The sequence below is a fragment of the Diplotaxodon limnothrissa genome, linkage group LG7 (assembly GCF_057381915.1).
Source record: "Diplotaxodon limnothrissa isolate DT_005_m linkage group LG7, D_limnothrissa_male_GT1.1, whole genome shotgun sequence".
In the NCBI taxonomy this organism is placed as follows: Eukaryota; Metazoa; Chordata; class Actinopteri; order Cichliformes; family Cichlidae; genus Diplotaxodon; species Diplotaxodon limnothrissa.
In genome coordinates, this window is record NC_140602.1 from 67818452 (window position 1) to 67841432 (window position 22981).

The 22981-nt window shown below is 41.4% G+C and overlaps 2 protein-coding genes across 3 annotated transcripts; both read right to left on the minus strand.

The window, feature by feature from the left end:
• Positions 1 to 558: 558 nt before the first annotated feature.
• LOC146629674 (uncharacterized) lies at positions 559 to 5305 on the minus strand. Of its 2 annotated transcripts, XM_085358791.1 has the most exons (4): positions 5092 to 5305; positions 4920 to 5000; positions 2952 to 3136; positions 559 to 2309 (listed from the first exon to the last, which is right to left on the minus strand). In XM_085358791.1, exons 1-4 carry the CDS (start codon positions 5165 to 5167, stop codon positions 1428 to 1430), a joined length of 1224 nt encoding a protein of 407 aa, XP_085214917.1. In that variant the 5' UTR covers positions 5168 to 5305; the 3' UTR covers positions 559 to 1427. The 2 variants fall into 2 exon arrangements, with proteins under 2 accessions (XP_085214917.1, XP_085214918.1); XM_085358792.1 differs by lacking the exon at positions 4920 to 5000.
• Positions 5306 to 12006: 6701 nt separating this feature from the next.
• syt8 (synaptotagmin VIII) lies at positions 12007 to 18742 on the minus strand. The gene is made up of 8 exons (XM_085358793.1): positions 18571 to 18742; positions 17268 to 17431; positions 16224 to 16319; positions 15891 to 16058; positions 15568 to 15735; positions 14293 to 14410; positions 13515 to 13648; positions 12007 to 12267 (listed from the first exon to the last, which is right to left on the minus strand). Exons 1-8 carry the CDS (start codon positions 18740 to 18742, stop codon positions 12007 to 12009), a joined length of 1281 nt encoding a protein of 426 aa, XP_085214919.1.
• Between the last annotated feature and the right edge of the window lie 4239 nt (positions 18743 to 22981).

Here is a 22981-nt window from a genome sequence, read left to right on the forward strand (position 1 = left end):
ATTTCACATCTTAAAGCGAGAAAGAAAATCATCCTTTACAGGCTTGCATGTCTCACCAGTGGAATTACCGCCACCTGAAACACATCTGAGATGTCACACTGGATTTACACGACTAGGTTACACCTGAAAGGTCGTTTTCAACATGCAGCAGTGTTTTTGTGCATCCAGGCATACTTTGCTTTATTGAGTCGTCCATAAAAGGCAAACTCTAGGCTGAGCAATTGGGCAAACATATTTGCGATAACCCGACTCAATCTGCAATTGGTTTGATTTTTGTAGTTCAACTTTGCTCATCCAGCAAGTGCGTCCTTGCTTTTAGTTGCACTGAGCTACAGTTACGAGTTGTACCACGCTCTGGTGCTCGTCTTACTGAACCTGGGCAATAGCCCAAAATGATGCAGCCCTCCGAGATCAATTTTGCTGAATAAGTATTTTTCATCGGGAAATGTTAATCTTGATTTTAAGAAAAATAAAGAACACACAAACTATATATTTGAGTTTAAAAAGGCATTTCTGTGAGTATTAGAGACGTCACAGCACGGCTGCTACTTATACAAACATGGAAGAGCCTGTTTGGGGGTTAAACTATCAAGTTATTGTTTAGAAATGGGTGCTATCCTATCAGACATCCTTATCTGACCAATCGTGACCAATCTATTTTATGGACCAGATCGGCTTCTTAAAAGACATAAACGCGTTTTATTCAAGTTCAGAGACTTTATCATTATCCGTTCACCATTTTTCAAAGTTAAAATCAAATGTGGGCTCTTGTGGGGACATAACCATTTTAGCCTTTTGGTTCCATTAACTCTTATGCGCTCTCGTCTGATCTGCAGCAAACATCGGTGCAATGGGATTAACAGGAAGTGGAAGAGCTCCTACAGTGGCCGTGGTGCCAGCTGGATGCATAACGTGAACGTGCAACGGCTTTATAACCCTTTTGGACCTGTTGCGGACCCCTTCCCAACTCTCCGAGCTGCATTTTTGATTCCACGTGTGAACGAAGCTGCAGGATAATCTAACGACCACTGACACGGTTCTAGTATGACATCAATAATCTCCTGAGATCACCCGGTAAGAAATTCCCCTGATATAGAACAGCAACACGACGGTGTGGCACAGAACTGAAGCAGGACTATATCAACTATACAGCCAACACTATCACACTGTTATACCGAGAAGCTTTGCACACTACAGCAAAGTCTATTGCGTCTCCTATTTGGCGAGTATGAAGGAGGAAATCACGGCCAGGTCACATTTACAGGTCTGAAGAGGAAATACATCAAATTCTCACAACCACAAGTGGGGACAATAATATCCATGTGATCAGTCTACAGCTGCCCTTGGTTGTCTGTATGAAAGGATCCAATACTGTGGGAGGAGCAGAGAGGGCGTCGAGCAGCAGCTGAGCATGATGGGAAACAAAATCAGGTCCACGCCACTTTGCGTGAGATGGCCTGTTTGAAGCACTCAGGGTCAATGTTTCCGCCGGGCCGCAGCGCCCTCTCCAGGCTCACAAGGACGTTTTGGTGGCACTCTCTGATGTTGACAGGGTACTTGGCCCTCAGCAGCTCATAGGCAGCGATCAGCCTCATGTTCTGCTTCACCATCAGGTACTGGATGATGCATGTGGGCGCCAGAGAGTAGCCGTCCCGACAGTGGACCAGGACGCGCTTCCGCTTCTCCGTGGAGGCGTTGATGCACTCGTTGATGTCCTCGAAACAGCGCTGCTTCAGCGACGGGCCATCGCCCAGAGCGTCCGGCACATCTCCGATGTCCACTTTGAGGCGGGACCAGCTGTGGCGAGCGCCACGAGAGCAGGTGCAGGGTATGAGGCTAAGGGAGGGGGCCGATTCTCCTGGAGCACTGCTCATGTCGATGATGCTATCGATGTTGTTGCGGCACAGCGTACGGCCATTGTACGCTGCGTTTAGGTTGCCGACATAGATGTAATCGGTCACCTTGGAGATGACGGGCTCCGAGTATTGGAAGTGTTCGGGACCACTGGGTTTGGGCTCTGGCGTATCAGGGCCCCTCGCTCCGGCCGGCCCCGTGGCGGCTCTCCGGCTGTAGTTGCGGAGCTTCTTAGAGCCGGAGCGGGACGGCGGGTTGGAGTCGGACTCTGAGCTGCTGTTCCAGGGCGGCGAGAAGAGAGAGAAGCGGCTGGTGGACTTGCTCTTGTTGAGTATCTCCACAGGGCTGGACAGGCCGGAGCAGGACACTGTGGTAGAAGCAGAGGCGCAGAACAGGGACGCTCGTTCCAGAGAACCCGTGCTGCTGGCTGCTCCTGCACTGTGAGCCTTCTCCATCTGCAACACAGACACAAATGAAACATGGATAACAACTCTCACAGTAGGTTGTCACACCAACCAGACCTGAGAAGTCCATAGCAGTGCCTGCTCCCCCCTTCATAAAAAAGCCAGGAAACACAGATTCCTCAGTGCTTCCAACATATGATATGGACCCATTTGAAATCCTTTCTCTACACCCTTCCACGCTGCGAGGAGTTAAACTCCACATGGAGTTTCATTTGGATCTACTGAAGTAGAAATACAGCCGCAAGCTTTAAGAACCCTGTCACCTTTCTGCTAGAAAAAGAGGAAACTAATCAGCATCTTCTGTGACCTACCCTGCTATCAGATTGATTTATTAAGACAACATCCATCACCCAGACGCATCTGTTCTACTTTCAGTTTATTCAAATATTTTCAGCAAGATTTCCAAAATGTTCCTACTTCTTTTCATTATTTTCTTGTTGTTCTTTAATTGATTAATATAGTATTTAGTTATAGAAATAAAAGCATAGATGTGCCTATTTTTGTATGTGAACACTAGTCCACAGTTGCAAACTCATTCTTTTAGAAACGCCGTTTTTTTTTAATATGAAGATGTTTCAGGATCCAGATGTACCTCAACTCCTGCTGAGGACATAGCAGCAGATGTTTGTGTACCTGAGCTTTGAGGTTGTTCTTCCACTCCTGCGTCTCCAGAGCCTTGAAGCGTCCGCTGCTGTCGGAGGACACCGACACACAGAGAGGCCGGTGGGCTCTGGCAGGGAGCTGGGGGGTGAGGGCCACGGGCACGGGCCTTGCATCGGCATGCTCGCTCCTACTCATCATTAGATTCGGACAGGAACCTGAAACACCCAGGAGGCCGCATGTGAGATCAAAAGGCAAACAACAGAACTTCTCCTCTCCGGTATTTGTGGAGACGACATGAAAAGAATTCTCATTCACAGACAACAGTTTAAAATTGTGTGTTACGTAGGGCTGCACGATTTTGCATAAAATGAGAATCACGATTTTTTGGCTTAGAACTGAGATCACGATTTTCTTTTCCAATATAAATATTTATTGCACTTATTAACTGCACATCAACTTCGTAACAGTTGAGACTGAACACAAAAACAACAAATGTCTCACATTTTGTCGTTGCCGCAAAATGTTGTACTGCTTGAAATTCCGTCTCCACCGTTGCTCGACGCTGCGTGTATAGAGCAGGTAGTGCAACAATAGAAAAATAGTTGCGGGACGGCACTGTGTAGCATTTGTCTAGGGTGTTGATCATTTTCCTAAATCCCTCGTTTTGCACAGTGTTGATGGGAGCCATATCTTTGGTCAGGTGATAAGTGATAGCCTCCGTAATTTCTTTGTGCCTGCGGGAGTTCGACGGGTATAGGGAAACGCTGTAGGTTCCCGTTATTGATGTTTGGGTGGTTGACCGGGACGGATTTTCTCCTGTCACTTTCTTGGCCTTTACAGCTTCCTCATCTCTCAGGTGCTCGCCGTTGTTTTTTTCCCCTGCCAGCTGACTTCTGTATTGTGGTATAAGGCTCCGCCCTTGTCATTTGTTGAGCAGGAAGAGTGAGCGCTTGTTTTCATGCAGCTTATGTCCAGGATCAAAATGCAGTACAATCGTCATCTTTTACTTTTTTTTTTCTTTTAAAAATCATTGTCACTTGGAAATGAGATCGCACATAAGTATGAATTGAGATCGTGATTTTCTAACGATTAATTGTGCAGCCCTAGTGTTACGGTACCATTTTCCCCAAATCTGCAAACACTCCAAAGGTTTAAAGTCAAGTTGAGGAATGAAGGATGAAACACTTCTCCAAAACTACGCTGTAGTTCATACTAGTTTTACACAGACAGTTTGTGAACTGAAGATTTGAAATCAATTATATTATTAGATTCATATTTAATTTAATCTACCTCTTTGCAGTTTCCTGCCTAAAACCGAGAGACAACAGAAGAAGGTGTTTCTATCTGTAATAGTTTCAGTTTTAAATTGGAACTTCACTGTTTGCAAAGATACCATTCTATCTGTGCTAATGCACATGTATTCTCCCGGGCGTGTGCTTCTGTCACTCTGTGTGGGGAGAGTGGACGTCACTGCCAGCAAAGATGTTACTGCCAAGCGCACAGGAGGTCAACAGGACAGTTGGACAATGAAGGAGGGAAACCGGGTTCATAGCTCGATTTTTGGGTTTAGTACATACTTCAATTTCTTTAGAACAGATAAATACTTTGACTTTCACCATTTATGTTTATTAGAACTTTATATATTTTTAAAAAAAAATAACTATAAAGCCCGTCTGAGCTCAAACTGGACTTATGCTGCATATAAATTGACTTTGCCACCCCAGCTGCAGACCATGAGATTCTGCACAACTTTTACAGGTTTGTATCTTACTTACATCCATCAGAAAAAATGTGGAACGTTATTCAAGCCCAGGACTTGTTCCTTCTGTTTGTCCACAAGTTTGAAATCAGGAAAAAGAAGGCTGGGATTTGCTGCTCCCTCCTTTTAAAATCTGCTAATCAACTAAATCTTAATCAGCTGGTTTTTAATGACCTGGAAGTACCGTTAATGACACCTTGTGAATAAGGGAACTTCTGCCCATGCAGGATTTGACCTACCAGCACATTCTGAGCGGGTGATGGACTGAATCTGCAGTGTGTTCTGGGTTTTCAGCAGGCGGTGGAGAGTTCTCAAAATACCTGCGCACAGACAGAGAGGTCACCTTACACAGAACTTAACAAAACACAGAGGAGATATTTAAAAAAAAAAGGACAGCGGCACCAGTCTTACCGATCCTTCCGTTCTGCCTGCAGGGCACCATTGGATCCAAAACTTTGTGTGCACTCCGCTCTTCCTCTGCATCCATGTTCCGCCTCCTGCAGGGAGAGGCGCATCATAACCCCGGCCCTTCATCTTTTGGCAAGCCGAGCAACACATCAGCTACATCGGGCAGACATGGCTTCAGATAGTTGGCGGTACCGACACCCGAACGGCTGCTAGCATCACCGCCTAGGTTAGCAGCTAACGAAAGAGCTAGCCATCCAGCCAGCTGGTCGGCTCACTGTGTGTGAGTCATATCGTGGAGCTGGTGGAGGCTCTGACCGTCAGGTAATCCTAGTGGGGAAGCGAAGCTGCAGCAAACCAGGGCTCGCTCACGACAGCTTGACGACTAGAGCCATTAACCACAGTAAACCTTAAAAATCCCCGGAGCGTTAGCGAGCTAACCGTAGACTGCACAAGTATCCGTTGCTCACGGCTCGTACACGGGTGGCACAGCTCCATCACACGAAACGACAACAAGAACATGCACACGATATTATGCGTCCATCTGCCGCCACACAACGCGGGTTAACGTGGATGTTAAACGCCGTAAATGTGACCATTTATCCGGAGCTTCAGTGATTAGCTGCCTGGCTAACCAGCAGCAGCATCAGCACCGTGAGCGCGCCGGCTTCAGTCCATGGGAATTGTTGTCCTGGGATTGGCCTTGCAGGATTTACCCCGCTTAATGACAACCTTTAACCTTTAAACAAATACGAATGCGTATTATCTGAGTAAATTATACGGTGTATTTGCAAAACTAGATTAACAGCAAGCAATTATACGCAATAGAAATTCCCTGCGAGACAAAACCCGGGGACTAAGGAACGCGAATTTTGTAGGCTTTCATTAAATTGTGACTCCAGTGAGTCCCAGGGCAGTGGGAAAAGCAACAACAAAAAACCCAAAGTAACCTCATAATCTTTTCCAATTCACTTTCTAAAAAAAAAACCTTAATGGAAAACATGAGCGGGAGAACTGCCAAAATCCTCACGTGAGCTGACTTCAAAATGCGCATCCTACTTCACTTCAGTATCCCCCCCCCCCCCCCCGTGGCCCTCATCCTCTTCTGTAGCTTTGCTACCGAAAGGCGTGCTTATGGGTATTTTTCACAAAATCTTGGGAGACATATTTAAATAATTCACGCAATTCTGATTCACTTTGCGGCATGCCACAAAAGCATGTCTGATTCTGCTTTGGCTTTGTCCTGCAGCTCTTCACTCAGCCCTCACACTGAGTCTTCGGAGCTGAGCATAATTCTGCATCTGTAGTAATAAAACTCACCGAAACAGAGCAGAACTGAGCTGGAATATTTTCTCAGCAATGCGCACGCGCTGATGGACTCATCATATTGAATCTGTTTTGAACCAAAGTGAAATGTCTGTCAAAACGCACTAACGCGACTGCTGGAAACCGATACGTGAAAAGAGCGATGCGCGCATTTACGCGTGTGGCACAGTAACATTCCTTTCATCAACACACTTATTTACAATATTATGCGAAATATTATTTACAGTTGTTCTGCACGTCACACAGGTCAGCTGTTACACTTAGATTTCGGTGGAATAGTTTCTAATAGCAGCTCCTAATAGAAGAGTTATCCCTTGTATCAAAATCACACCTGAAAGGACTTGCTGTTTTCAGGGAGATCTGCGCTTATAATATTATTCGGTTAGTGTATTACACACTTTCATCCCGTCTACTGGTTTTTGAACCGCTAATTTTCCTCGCTCTTTGTAGAATCATTGGATCATTTATCACTGAAAATAAACTAGTTGAGCCGTCTTTGTCACCGTTGTCTGTCTCATAGCATATATAATTAAGTAAATCATTTTTTTAAATATTGTTCTTGCTGTTGAGTGATCCATTGTAACTATTTTGTTCTTCCATGCGTACTATTTCAATGAAACGCGCAGATATTTTGTTTAAAGGCTTAGTTGTAAATGTCGTTAACCCTGAACAGGTTACCAGTGAACTAGTCTTTGTTAGGTGCTTAATCTACCAGTAGCTCATTGTACCATAGCTTTCCTTAAGATCTATTAGATCTATTTGACTATTTCGTTCTATTTTTTATGTAATCCAGAGTATATTTTGTGGTTGTGTCTAGTTAAAGACAAAACCTTACAAAAGAATTAAGGATTAAAGATGGAAACATTCGTTTAAAGTTCCAAATATTTCACTAAATAAATATAAATTCACATTTATGGCAGAAATGGTCAGATGACGTCTAAAGTGAAGTCTGTAGCATAAGTTTATTGGATCTACTCACCGTGTGTGTGTGTGAGAGAGAGAGAGAGAGACGCAGGCTGCAGCTGTTTCTCAGACTCAATGACTGAAGCAGTTTCGTCTGAAAGCAGAGTTGATCCTGTTCTTCTTCTTCGTATGCTTTAATTGGATGGTCTGGGCTTCTCTTCAGGTAACCTGGTAACCCACCGATCTGCTGATGTCACTGCTCTCCATAATGAAGTGTGAGTGTATCCAGCCGCCTTTGTCAATAAGCAGGAGGGTAAATTCACAGGAGATAAGCCGGACAATGAAGGCCATGGCTGGTTTAAGCTGATCAGGAGACACTGAATTTCTCGCAAACAGGTGATTCCAGTTTATTCTCCAGTTTACTTTTGCACCTTTATTAACAATTCATCGACTTCAAACACAGATAACACTGATATTTTTTTATTATAGAATGAATTGTTATTCAAAATAATAATTAAAATGTGTGGTATTTTGGGTACATTTTAATTATTACTGAAAAGGGATGGGATTCATCACCAGTTAGTGATTTTAATAAGCACGAATGTCCACCACTGGAACAGAATATTGACACAAAATAAGAAAAAGAAGATTGTTTTTGACTCGAGGCCCCTTAGCAAAATTCTGAGAGCTACATTAGTTTAATTGTTACGTTATAGGTGAGTCTGAAGCAGATTAGGAACCCTTTAATGGATCATTTTCATATTTAAGGCCTTTGTTAAGGAGGTAAAATATAAAAGCTGTCCCATTTTGACTCCTGTGGATCAGAATTTTTGTTTGTTTAACTTCATTTATTTATTACCTTTATTGGATAGGAAAGTGTAGTGAGACAGTGCAGGAGAATGACACAGAGGAAGCAGCCCGGCAGACACTCAAACCCAGGTATCTAGCCTTCTGTACTTCAGCACATGGGTCACCTGCTCAACCAGGTGAGAGAAAGTGAAACAGAGAGCAAATTCACACCAAGTACAAACACAACAAATGGCATGATGGAGATAAAGCAAGGAAAGTAAATACACAGAAGCCACTGTAATTAAAAAGGAATAAATGACAAAATACTGCATGATGTTACATTAAGGTATAGAGAGAGAGTTCTTGCATTAGTGGCTTAGTGTAAAGCAGGGGTCCCCAGTCCCAGTCCAGGAGGGCCGGTGTCCTGCAGGTTTTAGATGTGTCCTTGATCCATGACAGCTGATTTAAATGGATAAATGACCTGCTCAACGTGTCTTGAAGTTCTCCAAAGGCCTGGCAATGAGCTAATCATGTGATTCAGGTGTGTTGACCCAGGATGAAATCTAAAACCTGCAGGGACACCAGCCCTCGTTGACCGGGATTGGGGACCCCTGGTGTAAAGGTTTGCAAATCCGTCTAACAAGTCAAAGATCGCTGCTCGGAGAAGACACAAATCCCCCATTTTAGGTGGAGTGAGTAAGATTTTTGTTGTAATTGCAGCAGAGTTGAAGGAGGATGCTGCTGAACACACTTTGCTGTTTGACCGGTAGGTCCTTTAGGGGATGTGAGGTGTTGTCCAGTATGTTCAGCAACAATCTTTGCCCAGGAAACACCTGTAGGGGCTCCAGAGACCCCAGAGCCAGGCCAATCCTAATCAGCTTCATCAGCTGGCTCTGTTGCTGCTGATGCCCTAACAGAAAATTGCACTAGTAATGACAGGTTAGTTTGAAAAATGTGCGGCAATATTTTTTTCCGACTTGTATTCCTTCAACTGATGTTCCCTTATTCATTAACGTTTATTTTTAATGAGACAGAATAAAATCACTAATGCTCAGACTACAAATGTGTCCTTCCATTGTCATCTCAGTGTCATCTGCAGGTGACAGAAAGTGGAGAGAAGATCTTGTGTGTCCTTAAGTGGGTGGGACATTTACACTTCAAAGAGAGCTTCCAAGCTTCTTGGCTCGTCCCTATCAGGTCTGTTGAGCCTTCACTGGCCTCCTGTAAATCACCCTCTGAGGTAGCAGCAATATAATGTTGACCAGTAAAATACAAGCCCGTAGATCATTTGTTATTGAAGCTTATTGTGATGGTACACTCTAGCGGCTGTGGTAATTATGACAAGAGCAAAGGAGAAAGTAAGTGGCGATTGTAGGGGGATGGATGGATGAACGAAAGAAATTAATCAGTCAATCTAGGGTGACTTTCTTGAGCTCGTTCCCACTCTGATAAGGATTGTTCTTCCTTTGCCCTGTGAACCTACAAGCTCTTGCTTCCTGAAGTTCTCCAAAAAATACTACTGAGTTCTCCGAAGGCCCTCTGAGCTTTTCACACAACCGGAGAACATTAAGGCAGGTCCTTTGACGATGTGACAACATAACAATTGGGATTAAAGGGTTGTAGAAGTTCAACAGAAGGTCCTCCAGGTGCTCTGCGCCATAGTGCACCTTTAAAAGGGACTGTTGAGATTAGGGTCCTCGTAAGGTCTTGGGAGCTTTGCAGAATAACCTTCAGAAAGGTCCCCTGAAGGTGCTCTGAAGGTTTCCCGAAATAACTTTCAGGGAACGTTTTCTGAAGTTCCCTTGAAAGTTCTGAAAAAAGAAATCCTCTTAAAATAATTATTTGTATTCAGCATTGTAAGCAATAAGCTAAACTCCATCGATTGTAGTTAAGGTTTGAAACGCTGCGAGATGATGGCGTCTTTTTTTGTCTTGAACCACAGAGCAGCCCGAATCCATTTTAGACCCATCGTCTTACATCATGAAGCCATATCGCTTCAGCTGATCCTGGAGAAACATTAAATATCCAACAAACAAACAATCTGTAGCTGAAGCGTCTATATCACTCAAAGCCAGTATCTTCTAATGTTTTCAAACTTTATTAGAGGTAGGGTCATTTTTGCTTATGAAATCAAAGTTTCAAGTCAACAGAGGCTCGTCGTAGTTGATGTTTTAACATCAGATGCTGACAGAGTGAAAATCTCCCGTTTTGTGAATGCACTGAGCTGTGCATTCACAGAGCATTTAATGAGGACAGTCTCTGGAGGCCTGAGCCAGCAGGAGAAGGCACCTGCTGAACTCGGCTTGATTGAGCTCAGTTTTTGTTTGAGTCGTCGTCTGTCAGGGGAGACGAGTGAGAGTCTCAGACTTGTTTGTCCATAAACGATTGTTTCTAGCTTTTAGATCATATTCCAACTGTGTAGAAAGTTAACAAGATCTTTTCTTAATAAAAACATAGAGTTTTTTGTGTTTTGTAGACTAAAATACATTTCACTTTCAGTGTGTTTACATAAGAAATAATGATATGCATTTCCAGGTCCATTAGTATTTAGAAACCGGCACAACAACTGCAATTTTGCCTTTGCCTACAGGGGATTTGAAATCAAACAGTGAAGATGTGGTTGAAGTGGAGAAGTTCAGCTTTAATCCAACGGCTTTAACAAAAATATTGCATTAAGTGTTTAGGAATTACACCCAAGCTGCTCTGCTGAATCGAGCTCGGGTAACTGACTTGGCGAATTGAAGAATATCCCCATTTCTTTGCTTTGACAAACTCGTGGGTCGCTTCTTTTGCAGTCAGCCTTGGGTCATCATCCTTTTGCACTGTAAAATGTAGTCCGATCGGTTTTGTAGCATTTTGTCAGAGTCTGATCACAGAGGGTGGCCTTGAGTGCCACCCAGTGCTTTGCAGCGTGTCCTAAACTTTCTGTATTTCCATTCAGTAAGACATCTTTGGTTTGTAGACCTTGACAGAGATACTCCTGCCTCCTTAAGAGTGGTCCTGGCTTGGTAAGCTGTTGTAAAGCTGTTGTTTTTAACCATAGAAAGAATTCCACAACCATCAGTTGTCTTGCATGGTGTTCACAGTGCTGCTGAGCTGTTGACATTTTTGTACCTTTGTTCATACGGTACGAAGAAATATAGTACTGCCCCAGACTGCATGCATGAACAAATGATGAAGCTCTGGTTATATTACAAAACACAAGAAAAACACACCTTTATACTGATTAGTACTAAGAATTGCAATTCTACTACTAGTAGTAATAATCTTATTTAAAAAATGACTTATTTATGTCAGCCTTTCTCCTGCTTTCCTCCTCTTCCCTCTTTTACAGCAGCATCACTCCCCGTTTCACTTTGAGATAAACTTGTTTCCTTATATAGAGAAATAAGTGTGATGGTATGCAGATTGCAGACAGCCAGCACAAACGATGCCGGTGCCCACTCGTCATGAATCTGGCAGAAGTTTCACGTGCGAGCTCGTGTCTTTCGCAGGGTAAAAACATTTACTGAATGAGGCTCATTCAGAAGTTCAAGACTTGGAATCAACTCTTTTATCCACTTCATTTGTCTTGGAATAATGAGTGAACATATTGACTGTTTGATTTAAAATCCACCATGTTGTTGTTGTTGTACTGAGGGAAAGTGTGTACTGAAGCTATGGACCTAACTGTATTACTCAGTACAGCTATCTTACAGAGGCTAAACTGTGTTTATAAAGCAAAAATAAATGTTAGAAAATATATTTTAGCATGTTTTGATTTGATACCAAAAATAATAATTACAAATCTTAATATACAGTATAATACAAAGTAATCTTATTCAATAATTTCCATATCAGAAGAACAAAGGGAGAAATGGTTATCAAAAATATTTGAATCTCTCTTTTTTTTTTTAAATGGTTTCATTTAGGGTACCACTGCTGAGCGCTTTCCTTCATTTTGCTGGGGATGGGGATTTTCTTTTTCAGGGTTAGAGTGGAGTTGACCTGCTCGGCCGACAGCAGGCTGTGCCACTGAGCCACCGGCCGTCGCGGGTTGGACAACATGTCGGCCCAGTGCCTTAGTTGGTTCCCTGTGGCATCACAGCCCAGGTAGATCTTCCCTATCGGATCATTCCTGGTCACGGCGTCATGGTCCCACACCGAGACCACCAGATTCACCCTCTGAGGAAAGAGATTCAGATTTAAAGTCGCCTCACTATCAGCGCAGCATTAAAGTGGTAGTCTTTAATATGGGAGACAGACACTATCTCTACTTTTAAGATTAGGCTTCAAACTTTCCTTTTTACTAAAGCATATAGTTAGGGCTGGACCAGGTGACCCTGAATCCTCCCTTAGTTATGCTGCAATAGGTGTAGGCTGCTGGGGGATTCCCATGATGCACTGAGTGTTTCTTCTTCACCTACTTTGTATTTATACACCTCTCTGCATGTAATTAATAGTTATTATTAACCTCTGGCTCAGCATGTCTTTTATGCTGTCTTTCTCCCCTCCAACCAATCACAGCAGATGGCCCCGCCCCTCCCTGAGCCTGGTTCTGCCGGAGGTTTCTTCCTGTTAAAAGGGAGTTTTTCCTCCCCGCTGTCGCCAAAGTGCTGCTCATAGGGTCACAGGATTGGGGTTTTTTTCTCTTATGTATTATTGTAGGGTCTACTTTACAACATATATAGCGCTGAGGCGACTGTTGTTGGGATTTGGTGCTGTATAAATAAAACTGAAAAGAAGTGAAGTAAATTTTTCCACAGGGATGCACCAATCCATTTTTTTTAGTTTGATGTGATACCTCAAGTGTGACTGTGTGCTTATAATAAGTGTCAGTCTTATAACAGTGTTAAACTAAAAAGCTGCCTCCCTCACTGCATACAGCTGAGGATCATCCCTTTATGTGTTAGGCTGCATTAGGCTCTTCTTTGAGAAAGGAGCTGAATCCCTACACCAGAGGTAGAAAACCTTAAAGCCTTCAGTGTGTGATGGTTTACAAAAGTGTGTGCGCCATGTTCATCAGAAAATCACAGCCACTCAGAACAACAGTAAAAGAGTAATTATCAAACATGTGAAAGTGGCAGGAGTCTGTTTCCCTTCTCAACAATGCGGCATGTATTATGTAACCACTTAGACCAGGACTGGAAAAATAGCAGGTTGAATTTTATTTTTATTGACACAGTGTATGCGTCAGCCAGTGCAGAAGTATAAATGTCAGGAGAGAGGAAAACATTCTCAAGTTAGTTCAATCCAGGATCTATGCTGATATATATTCTTTATATTCTAAACCATCATCACAAAATGTCTCCAGAATTACTGTTAAAATGTTTTGTGTTTATGTAAAATTAATATCGATGACCAGTCTATTGTTTCAGATCGTCTCAAATATTGTTAAAGATCTGCTTCAGCCAGGATGTCGTGACACTCACCTGGATTTGATCCAGTGACACGTCAAAGACGAACGATTCGTTGAAATAAGGGTTCAGCGTCTTCTTTTTGATAGACGTCTTTTTTTTCTTCCACTTCCTTTTGTCCAGAGCTAGCTGCATCTTCACATAAGGATCTACGAACACAGCATGGAGGAAAGTCACTCGGAGCACCTATAAACTGTATTTCTTCATGCAGATGCATGATGCCTCCATAAAATACCTGAGAAGAATTAATGGGGTAAAATAATAAGGTAAGCAGGAATCAAGAAACATGAATATTGTAACAGCTGTAACAGTATTGATGCAATCATGTCTGAATTGCATCAATAAAGAAATTTTAGATAATCATCCTTTTAGTTAAGATAATCCGTTATGACTTTCTTTAAATAAATATACAGCTAGATGTTTAAATTAAACATGGTCAGCACTTAAGCATTACTGCTCAAACCTGTTTAAGAAGACAGTTTGTTTAAAGGGGGAGGAGCTAAAAATATTATGATAAGATGCATTAGACCCCAGTGTAAGATAAACGAAGCTGCTGTAGTCGAGTACAGCTCCCACAATATGAAGATGGAAATGACTAAACTTCTCCAATCTTCACTGTTTCTGTAGTTACTGCTGTCAACCACTGTGAGGCAGTGTTGTCTTCTGTTACACCTCCAGTGATCACCCGTTGGTTTAATGGAGAGCAAATGTGTTCTTGGATTTGCTGTAAATTAGCACGCTGGAGCGTTTTTGAAAAGTTACATTTTTGATTAAGATCCCGTTTCAGTCTGACCTGAGAATCCTCCAACATCCATGCTCTTCAGGTTTTTGGCCTCCAGGATTACCACAGTCAGCTTGCTGGCAGAGGGAACATAGCGCAGGGAGAAGCAGATCTCTCCTAGATTTTCTTCCTGTAGCACAAACGTCATACAGAAATCTGTAGTTCTGACAAACTGAATCAGCTCTGATATATTTCAGTAAACTGAAATGAATAAAAATGCAAATAAAAGGAGGAAGCTGAAGGAGAAAGTGACCATCTACCCATTATGAGAGCCTTGTGCTAGTGACAGTACAAAATGATTTAAATAATATTCACATTCCTCTTGGATAACCTGCAAAACCTATAATGTTACTAACAAGTATAAAAATAAGAATAATACGTTTTATCTTAAGTGCCTTTCAAAATATTCAAGGTTAGAAGAGTTTAAAAAATGTAAAAAGCCAAGAAAAATGTCAAAGTGAATTAAACAAATATGCAGTATATAAAAATCATTAAGAACAGAGGATGCATGTGACAGGTGGAAGATGGTCAGAAAGAGTAAGTCACTTTAGAGAAATGTGTTGGGATTTGAAAGTGGAGAGAGTCAGGCAGGAGATGTCAGGTAGGAGAAAGCATCTGATGACTCTAACCTGAGAGGAGGGGGGAACCGAGAAAGGAGAACCTTTTATAACCTGGATTTGGTGCCAATGAGGGGGACCTCAGTTTTAACACTATTCAATCTGATAAAGTTCCTGGAGACCCAGGATTTGATTTCCTTGAGGCAACGAAAGAGAGAGGTGGGTGGGAGGTTTGGTGCACAGGTAAAGCTGGGTGTCATCAGCATAAAAATTGAAATTAATATCAAATTTACAAAAGAGAAGAGACCAAGTGGAAGTAGATTATTAATAGGAGAGGTCCCGGGACAGATCCTTCAGGAAGTGTCAATCGGTTGTTTTGAGATTTTTGAGTTGAATGAAATTAGTTTCAGGATGCATCAGTGATTCCGCTACAGGCTAGTGTCTCAAGAAAATGTATTGGGGTATAGTATAGAAAACCAGAATAGATTTTGACAGTATGAAGAGAAGAGTAAACAAACCAAGCTTGAAAAACTGCTAATCCTGCCATTAATCCAACTATTGGTCCCAGGAAGCAACATGACTGCTTTTTCTTTTTGAATGACACAAGAGGTTTGGATTAGGAAACTGAATCCTTAAAGAATATGGAAATACATTCGACAAAAATTGATTAAATCCTTCCTAGATGCCACCACTTGGACCATGAAGAATAAGGAAATGTGTGAAAGCAAACCTCAAATTTGGCGGGTGCTTCCAGCTCCTGCCACTCCTCGATGATGTGATTCCAATCAACATTGCAGAGCTGCACCCGGATCTCGCCGATGATTTCGTGTTTGGAAAACCGGTTAAAGTCAAACACTTTCATCACAGCTGTCGACTTCGTGAGGGTAGACTTTGGTAGCTGGGGGCATATAACTAAGGTTGGAAGCTCTTTCTTTTTTGAGGATTTGCAACATTGACGTTCAACTTCAATAATTCACCACATACACAACAATTTTTAATTATAACTGTTTTTTAAGCAAATGCAACTAAACAGGGCAAGTCACCAGGTCCTACCTGGAAGGTGAACTGCTCGTTGAAGACAGGGTTCAGCGTGCTCCTGAACACTTTGGTTTCATAGGTTTTGCTCTTTTCGGGGAGGATGTAGACTCTGACATATGGGTCTGAGGTTCCTCCGAGGTCCATGGCCATCAGGCTGCTGGCTTGTTTGATCCCCAGTTTGAGCTGTAAAGGTCGACAGGAAACAGATGGATATTGACTCATACCACAGCTGAAAACTAAAGAGGAGCTGAACAAATTTCACACATTCAAATGTTTAAAATAAGAATGCAACATTATAGAAGTGCAACGCTGCATGAAAGGTAAACAATTAGACATTCATTTAATCACCTCAGACAGAGGCCCATCATATTCCAGAGAGTAGAGCAGCTTTCCTCTCTGCTTTTTGGTTGAGCCATAATCAACATCTGCCACATCTGGCTGAACCTGTCAGACGAGCACAGGAAGCACATTAGCTGTCCAAGCCTTTTCAGGGGGTAAAGCCATGTTAAACTTTTAAACTAAAACTGTTGTATACTTTTAATTAAAAAAATAAAATTATGTCACACCCAGAACCAAATAAATCCAGAGTAACGACACAACATAGAACATCAAGTCTGTTCTTTGAGTCTGAAAAATAAAGTCATGTGGTGTCCTAGTGTGCATTACATCTAAAGGACAGCAGGGGTCACTGGAACTATGCTAAAATTACTCTACTGCTCTACTTGATCAATAACTTAAGTGAACATTTTCCTGATGAGTTTATGGCATTAATTGTTAGTGTCAGGTCTTATTTAACATAGTCTCATGTTGACTCAACGGTTTCTCTAAAGTGCCAACCGCATGTTCCCAGTGACGTAAAAATACAGGTTGTGCGTGCCAGTTCCTAACACCTTGATTGTAGTTTGTTGTGGACATGGACAACTGGAGACCCAACAACGAGTAGTCATTCCTGTGGCACATGCACAGCTGTAAAGTAAATTCTCCACAGACGAGTCAGTGGCATCGACCCTCGCAGTTACCAAAACGTTATTTCACTGAGCGCTTTCAAACCTATCAAAAGTAAAATCGAGTCAAAGGTTCTGACCAGTTGTTTCTTGACCCAAAAAGTAACTAAACTGTTCAGCAACTAATATCTGTCCAGTTTACAAGGAGCCTGTCATTAACCAAGGTCTTTTCACAGGAATTCTTGAGGGTTGGCAAAGCCCAGGAATACCTTAGCATGCTGAAAAGTAACACGTGAGACATTCCAATGGTTATTTCCATCTTTTATGTGTAGTCTGTAGTGTGTAGTTATAATCAGTTCAGTGGAAATAAAAAACAATAGAATACATTATGTTTTTGTGTTGTGGATCAGTCAAATTTATATCAGATACTCTGGCCTCTGCCACTCACCAGGGCTGTGGTTGTTTTTCCATTCACCGCCTTCAGATCGATCTGCTCGTTCTTCTTCTTTTTCTTCTTTCCTTTGCAGCAGCACTTGATGCAGACACACAGGCAGCAGAGCAGAATCAGCAGACCGCCAGCTGCAAAGATGGTGTAGATCGCCCATCGAGGCACTGTGGAGATAAGACGAGTCCACATTATCTCACCAACAAAGACTGATTCTGTAAACAAAATGTCCATTTTATTCTCATTGAAAATCTATGAAAATATTTGTTCCTTTGATTAAAAGTTGAACATATGAGCTTTATGGTAGAGTTAGATATAATGGTAAACTGATTACACATTCAGTTCACATTAAAATTATTTCTTTGTATTTGCAGTGACAAATCGTGCCAGTGTTTAAATCCTTTGATGTCCCAGTGCTAAAAGATGGACAAAACATAATTCATCAGAAGATAAATATAAATAATTTCTTTGGACATAATATTAATTGATTGAGTATGTTGAGAATGTAGTTTAAAGAGAATAATTTAAGACCGGAGATAAAACACTCTGGAAGCAGCTACGTCTCTAAATCGTACAACTCTATGCAGATGACACACTTTTGTGTGTGACTAACTTTAAGCCTCTGAGATCAAAGTCATCATTAGTGATAACTTTGACTCTAGATTTTGAAGAATGGCTAAACGGACGTTTTTGAAAATAAGAATAGGTTTTGATGCATTTCCAAATATTCATTTTCTTGGCCTCCTGATTACCGAGTCTTCAGAGACCAATTAAAAGAAAAAAGAAAAATGACATATTCAGATTGCAGAGGGTTCAGATTGAGGACATCAACAACGATGACATAAGAGACTAGCTTGGTTGTGCAATGAGCCTATGCACAACTTTGCAGAGCATCGTATACATGTAATAACTTTGTGCTATCATAAAAAATACGTGCAACAATAAGTTTGTGTGCTGCTCTTGTTTGTGTTGTTGTTGGTCCTTTAGGCAGTAGAAACTACAACATCTAAGTTTTAGTGAAATTTCAAGACACGTTCCAAATAACAGCTAAACCCAGGCATCTTATATTACAAGACACAGCATACAGCAGAACCAGGCTCAGGGAGGGGCAGCCATCTGTTTTGACTGGTTGGGGAGAAGGGGAAAGAAGCTATTATTGAGACCCTTCTCATCATTGTGTCTTTCATCAGCAGCAGGGGGAGATCACTAGCATTTGTATCTAACTTATTTGCTCACCTGACAAGATCAAAACACATATTTAACTCTAGTTATCCTTTGGCTACTTGGGAAATAATTCATTACTCACAGGGTATCCGGTCGAGCAGGCCATTGATGAAGGCAACAGCTGGGTCGGCAGTGGTGTTAGTATATGTGGAGATGAGGGTGGTGGGGTGATCTGTGACTGTGAAGCTTTTTGCCTTTGATAACAAGTTAGATTTCACATGGGAAGAATGTTGTGGTGGAAGGATTTTAGACATGATGAAGAGGATGAAGATTTCTGGAAGCAAGAGATGACAAATGTTTACATGTGTTAACAAAAAAGTCTCTCAGCCTTTGTGCTTAATGAAAAGTGGAGGGAATGGCTTCCCTCAAATTACCACAGGCTTGATAGATATGAGTCAAAGTGACCGCATGATGCACGTGCAGTCACTTTAAAAACACACACACACACACACACACACACACACACACACACACACACACACACACACACACAGTCCAACAAAGAGACGGTGGGTGGAACCTAAAATCTCAAATTTGGACTCATCAGACCAAAGCACAGATTTCCACTGGTCTAATGTCCATTCCTTTTCTTTCTTGGCCCAAACAAATCTCTTCTGCTTGTTGCTTTCACTTAGTCGTGGATTCTTAGCAGCTATTTGACCATAAAGACCTGATTTCCGCATTCTTATTACATTATATTGTATGGTAAAGACCCTACAATATTAAAAAGCCATCTGCTGCAATTGATTGGGTGTGACAGGCGACAGCTCATTGGTTCCTGAGGTGAAAAGTCGCCTGCTATCGTCCAAGAAAGCACCTAGTTAACAGAAATCCTGACCTTTTATTTATACACTGAGTTGATTTTGTTCTTAAACATATTCAAAACTCGCCACTGCACTATAATCTTATAAAAGTGATTTGTAACTATACCACTGGTGATACCCTGTGGTCAGATTACAGAGAGACCATGGTTTTACAACCTGGTCAAAATATCACCTTTTAACCCATAAAACTTTTCAGTGTTGAGATATTTTTGGACTTTAAAGGAAGTTTCCCAGCAACAGTGACGTAAAACAAATTTCAACAAACATCAGAGCCATCAAACTCTGCTGATACGACTGAGTGGAATTCCAACTACGGCCCTCCACCATGAACAAACAGCAGCAGCACATTAAACCACGGTCTGATTCATGCTCCGATAACAGCACTCCACACAATGCTTCAGTACTGTTTCTCTTTGTAGAAATACCCAAAAGCCAGGCATACATACTGAATTTACTTCTGCTGCCCAACTCCTCATCCTGATGTTAGTCCTTCACAGTCTGTGATCTAATTTTCACCCTAAAATTAAGCCTGGAAACCAACTTTTTTAAACATGTTGCTTAAAACGCTGGGTAGCGTACATGCAAATAGTTTTAATGGCGATCCATTAAAACTATTTGCATGTACGCTACCCAGCGTTTAAAGAACTGTTTTAGCAAGTGTTTTAGTGTTTTAGACCATCGCAGGGTTTCTGCAGCTTAAGGCAATTTAATTTAAGACTTTAAAAACAATAACAAACCTTTTTTTTGCCACTCAGAATGAAAATTATGAACAAATTAAACAACAACTCAACTTAAAGGAAAAGAAAGATAAATTCCTCTGAGTTAGAGATACAACTTAATATTTTTGAAATGTTTGAAAGATTGAGTTAAAACATTTAATATTAACTCAGGCCTTATTTTAACAGAACAAATTCAGTGCTTAGAAATAAATTTTAAGCACCAGCAGGATCCTTGCTAATCATCAAAGTTAAACAATGACAAACAAACAAAAAAGAAAGATTTCTGCTCTCTATTATGGGTCAAGCACTTAAAAATTGGATTCTCTATATCCTGTCATACAAATGATCACATCTCTTGTGAAATCGCTAAGCATAACGATTTGAAAAAGGCAAAAAAAAAAAAATTGGATAAAAGAAGTATTTTACTTACTTATGATGAATTTAACAAAAATTTTGACATCCCTGCTCAGTCCATACAGGCGACTGGCGAAGGCTGATAGTTTTCCGTGCTTTACCACTCAGATTAAAAAAAGTTCTGTTGAAGAATAACTGAAGAGGAAGGACGGACTCTCTAACAAAGGGACTTTTCCTAAAAACAATCTTTAAACTGCTGATTAAAGAGAGGAAACCTCTCCTCCCTCCAGCTACATCCACTCTGTTTTCCCCGTAATCAGAAGGGGAAACACAACAAAAGCTTCAAAACCAGGATTTACCAGGGGACAGGCCTTCTTCTAATCTATATACTTAAACTGTGGAAGTGCTTAGTGGCAAAAAGTCCACTTACTGTACGACTGAAGCTGAAAAACTAAAAGAGCTGTACTGACAGATCCCTTTATAAACAACGATAGACTCCCTTTGGCGAAACTCGTAGCTCCAGCTCCAGGGAGTCTATCGTTGTTTATAAAGGGATCTGACAGTACAGCTCTTTTAGTTTGATAAGCACACATGCAGGTCCAATTACATGATAATAAATAAAATTCTTGTTGAAGAGACATAACAGACTACATGGCCGTCTGTCAGCAATTAAAGTTTGCCGTCTTTCATGATTATTGTGACATCACTGAAAGGAGAATATACTGAAGCCTTAAAAACTGCTGTTCCTCTAGCAGACACGAGGCCAGGGCTGCCACCAAGGTGGGGCCAGAGGGGCTCCGGCCACCCCCCCAAAATTTGCTGGAGGTGTCCCTGCACGAGGCTGGTGACAAATGTTACCGAATTTAAAAAGCATGTTCACAGCCTGTTACATTTTTTTTTTTTTAAACAGACTTTGGATAGTTTTCCCACTTCATAAAAACAGTGCTGATGATTTTTTTTAAACATCACTGAGTGAGTTATTGGGCTATTTTGAGACACAGTTGTTCAGATGAAGGCAAATTTGGAGCTTCAGGCTCCAACAAAGACCATGGTGATGACTAAAACACAAATATTCAAGCTTTGAAATGAACAGTCCAAAACCACGGAGTGGCATCATGGAGGCTACTGAAAGTGAGGACAATAAATGAAACTAAATTAAATCTTGCCCAGTTATAGTCAGAGTGACCAAAGTCTCTGAAAGCTAAAACACTGCCTTTTCTCTCGCTCCTTCAAAGATCAGTCTGAGAGTTAAGATTTGATCTCAGGGTTAAAGTTGGAATTAGGTTTATGTTTGGGTCAAAGTCTGGCCCTAAGTTTCAAGGGTTAAAATGAGATGTAAGAGTTCCAGGAATTCATTAATGTAAATGAATGATGAACATGCCTGTGTCTGGGGAAGGCAGAAGTCTCTCTAACAGTTAAAAAAGGTTAGCCAGAGTATGAGAACCACTCATCCAGACAGGCTCAAATTTAACAATGCACTTATTCAGGACTCACAAGTTTCTAGCAGATAGGATGAACAGCGGTGTCCTAATAATCTGAAAGATTACTTAGATTAGTACAACAAGATTACCTTTTTACAAGATAACTAGTGTCTGATGTTGTTCTGCTATTATTGAAAGGGAAATATTTCTAAATATTCTATAATATGTCTCAAAGCGATCTTTGAAAAGTTGAATAAGGAGTGTGACAAAATGTGAAGATTTAGAGACGTGCAAGAAACGAAGACAAAAAAAAAGTACAAAAAAGGAAAAGCAAAGGAAGAAAGGACATGGACAGGGAAAGTTTATGACATTGGGAGGGTTACATGGAGAAGAAGAAGAAGAGAAAAGAACAAATAGAAGAAAGAAAAGGGAGACAGAGAAGAGTGTGAGTGGTGAAATAAAGAAAAAACTAACACAATTACAAGAGCAGGGTAGAAAAGAGCAAAGGAAACAGGAGGAGAGAAATGAAATGGGTCGAGCTTTCAAGATGAAAGTTTAAGAGACAAAATCAGAGAAGAAAATAATTTATGGGTAAACTAAGAATGTAGACATAAAGCACATCCCAGATTCTCCGATGAGATCCCAGAACAAAAAAGTAAAGAAGGCGATCACAGAAACAAGAGAGAAGAAATGAAAGAAAGATGGGCGAATCCAGCTAACAGTGAGTGTGTCTGTTATTTTCTGCAACTGATACAAACGTAATTGGACTTTATCAAACACTGACATTTCCCCTGAGACTCAAACAGTCACATAACACAAAATTTAAAAAAAAGAAGAAGAGAAGAATAGAAGCAGCAACAATACCCCAGTGTAACGAGGACTTTTCTCTTCTTTTACTTCATTTCTTCTCCAGTTGTTTACGGGGCTGTTAAACAGCTCGAGCCTGCAGAGTCTACGACTCCTCAAGCGTGGCTAATTCAACCTGGAGCAGCCGCCACACCTGCTGAACACACACAGAAACAGTAGTCAGAGTTTAAACAGAGGTGGAGTTAGTGAAATGCTGCTTACTTAAATAAAACATGCGTCATCCAGCAGCAGAAACAGCTACATGTTACTGAAACAGCAAAATGTGTTCAGTGAGCTGCAGTTCAGCTGTTAAGATGCTCTGATGATTT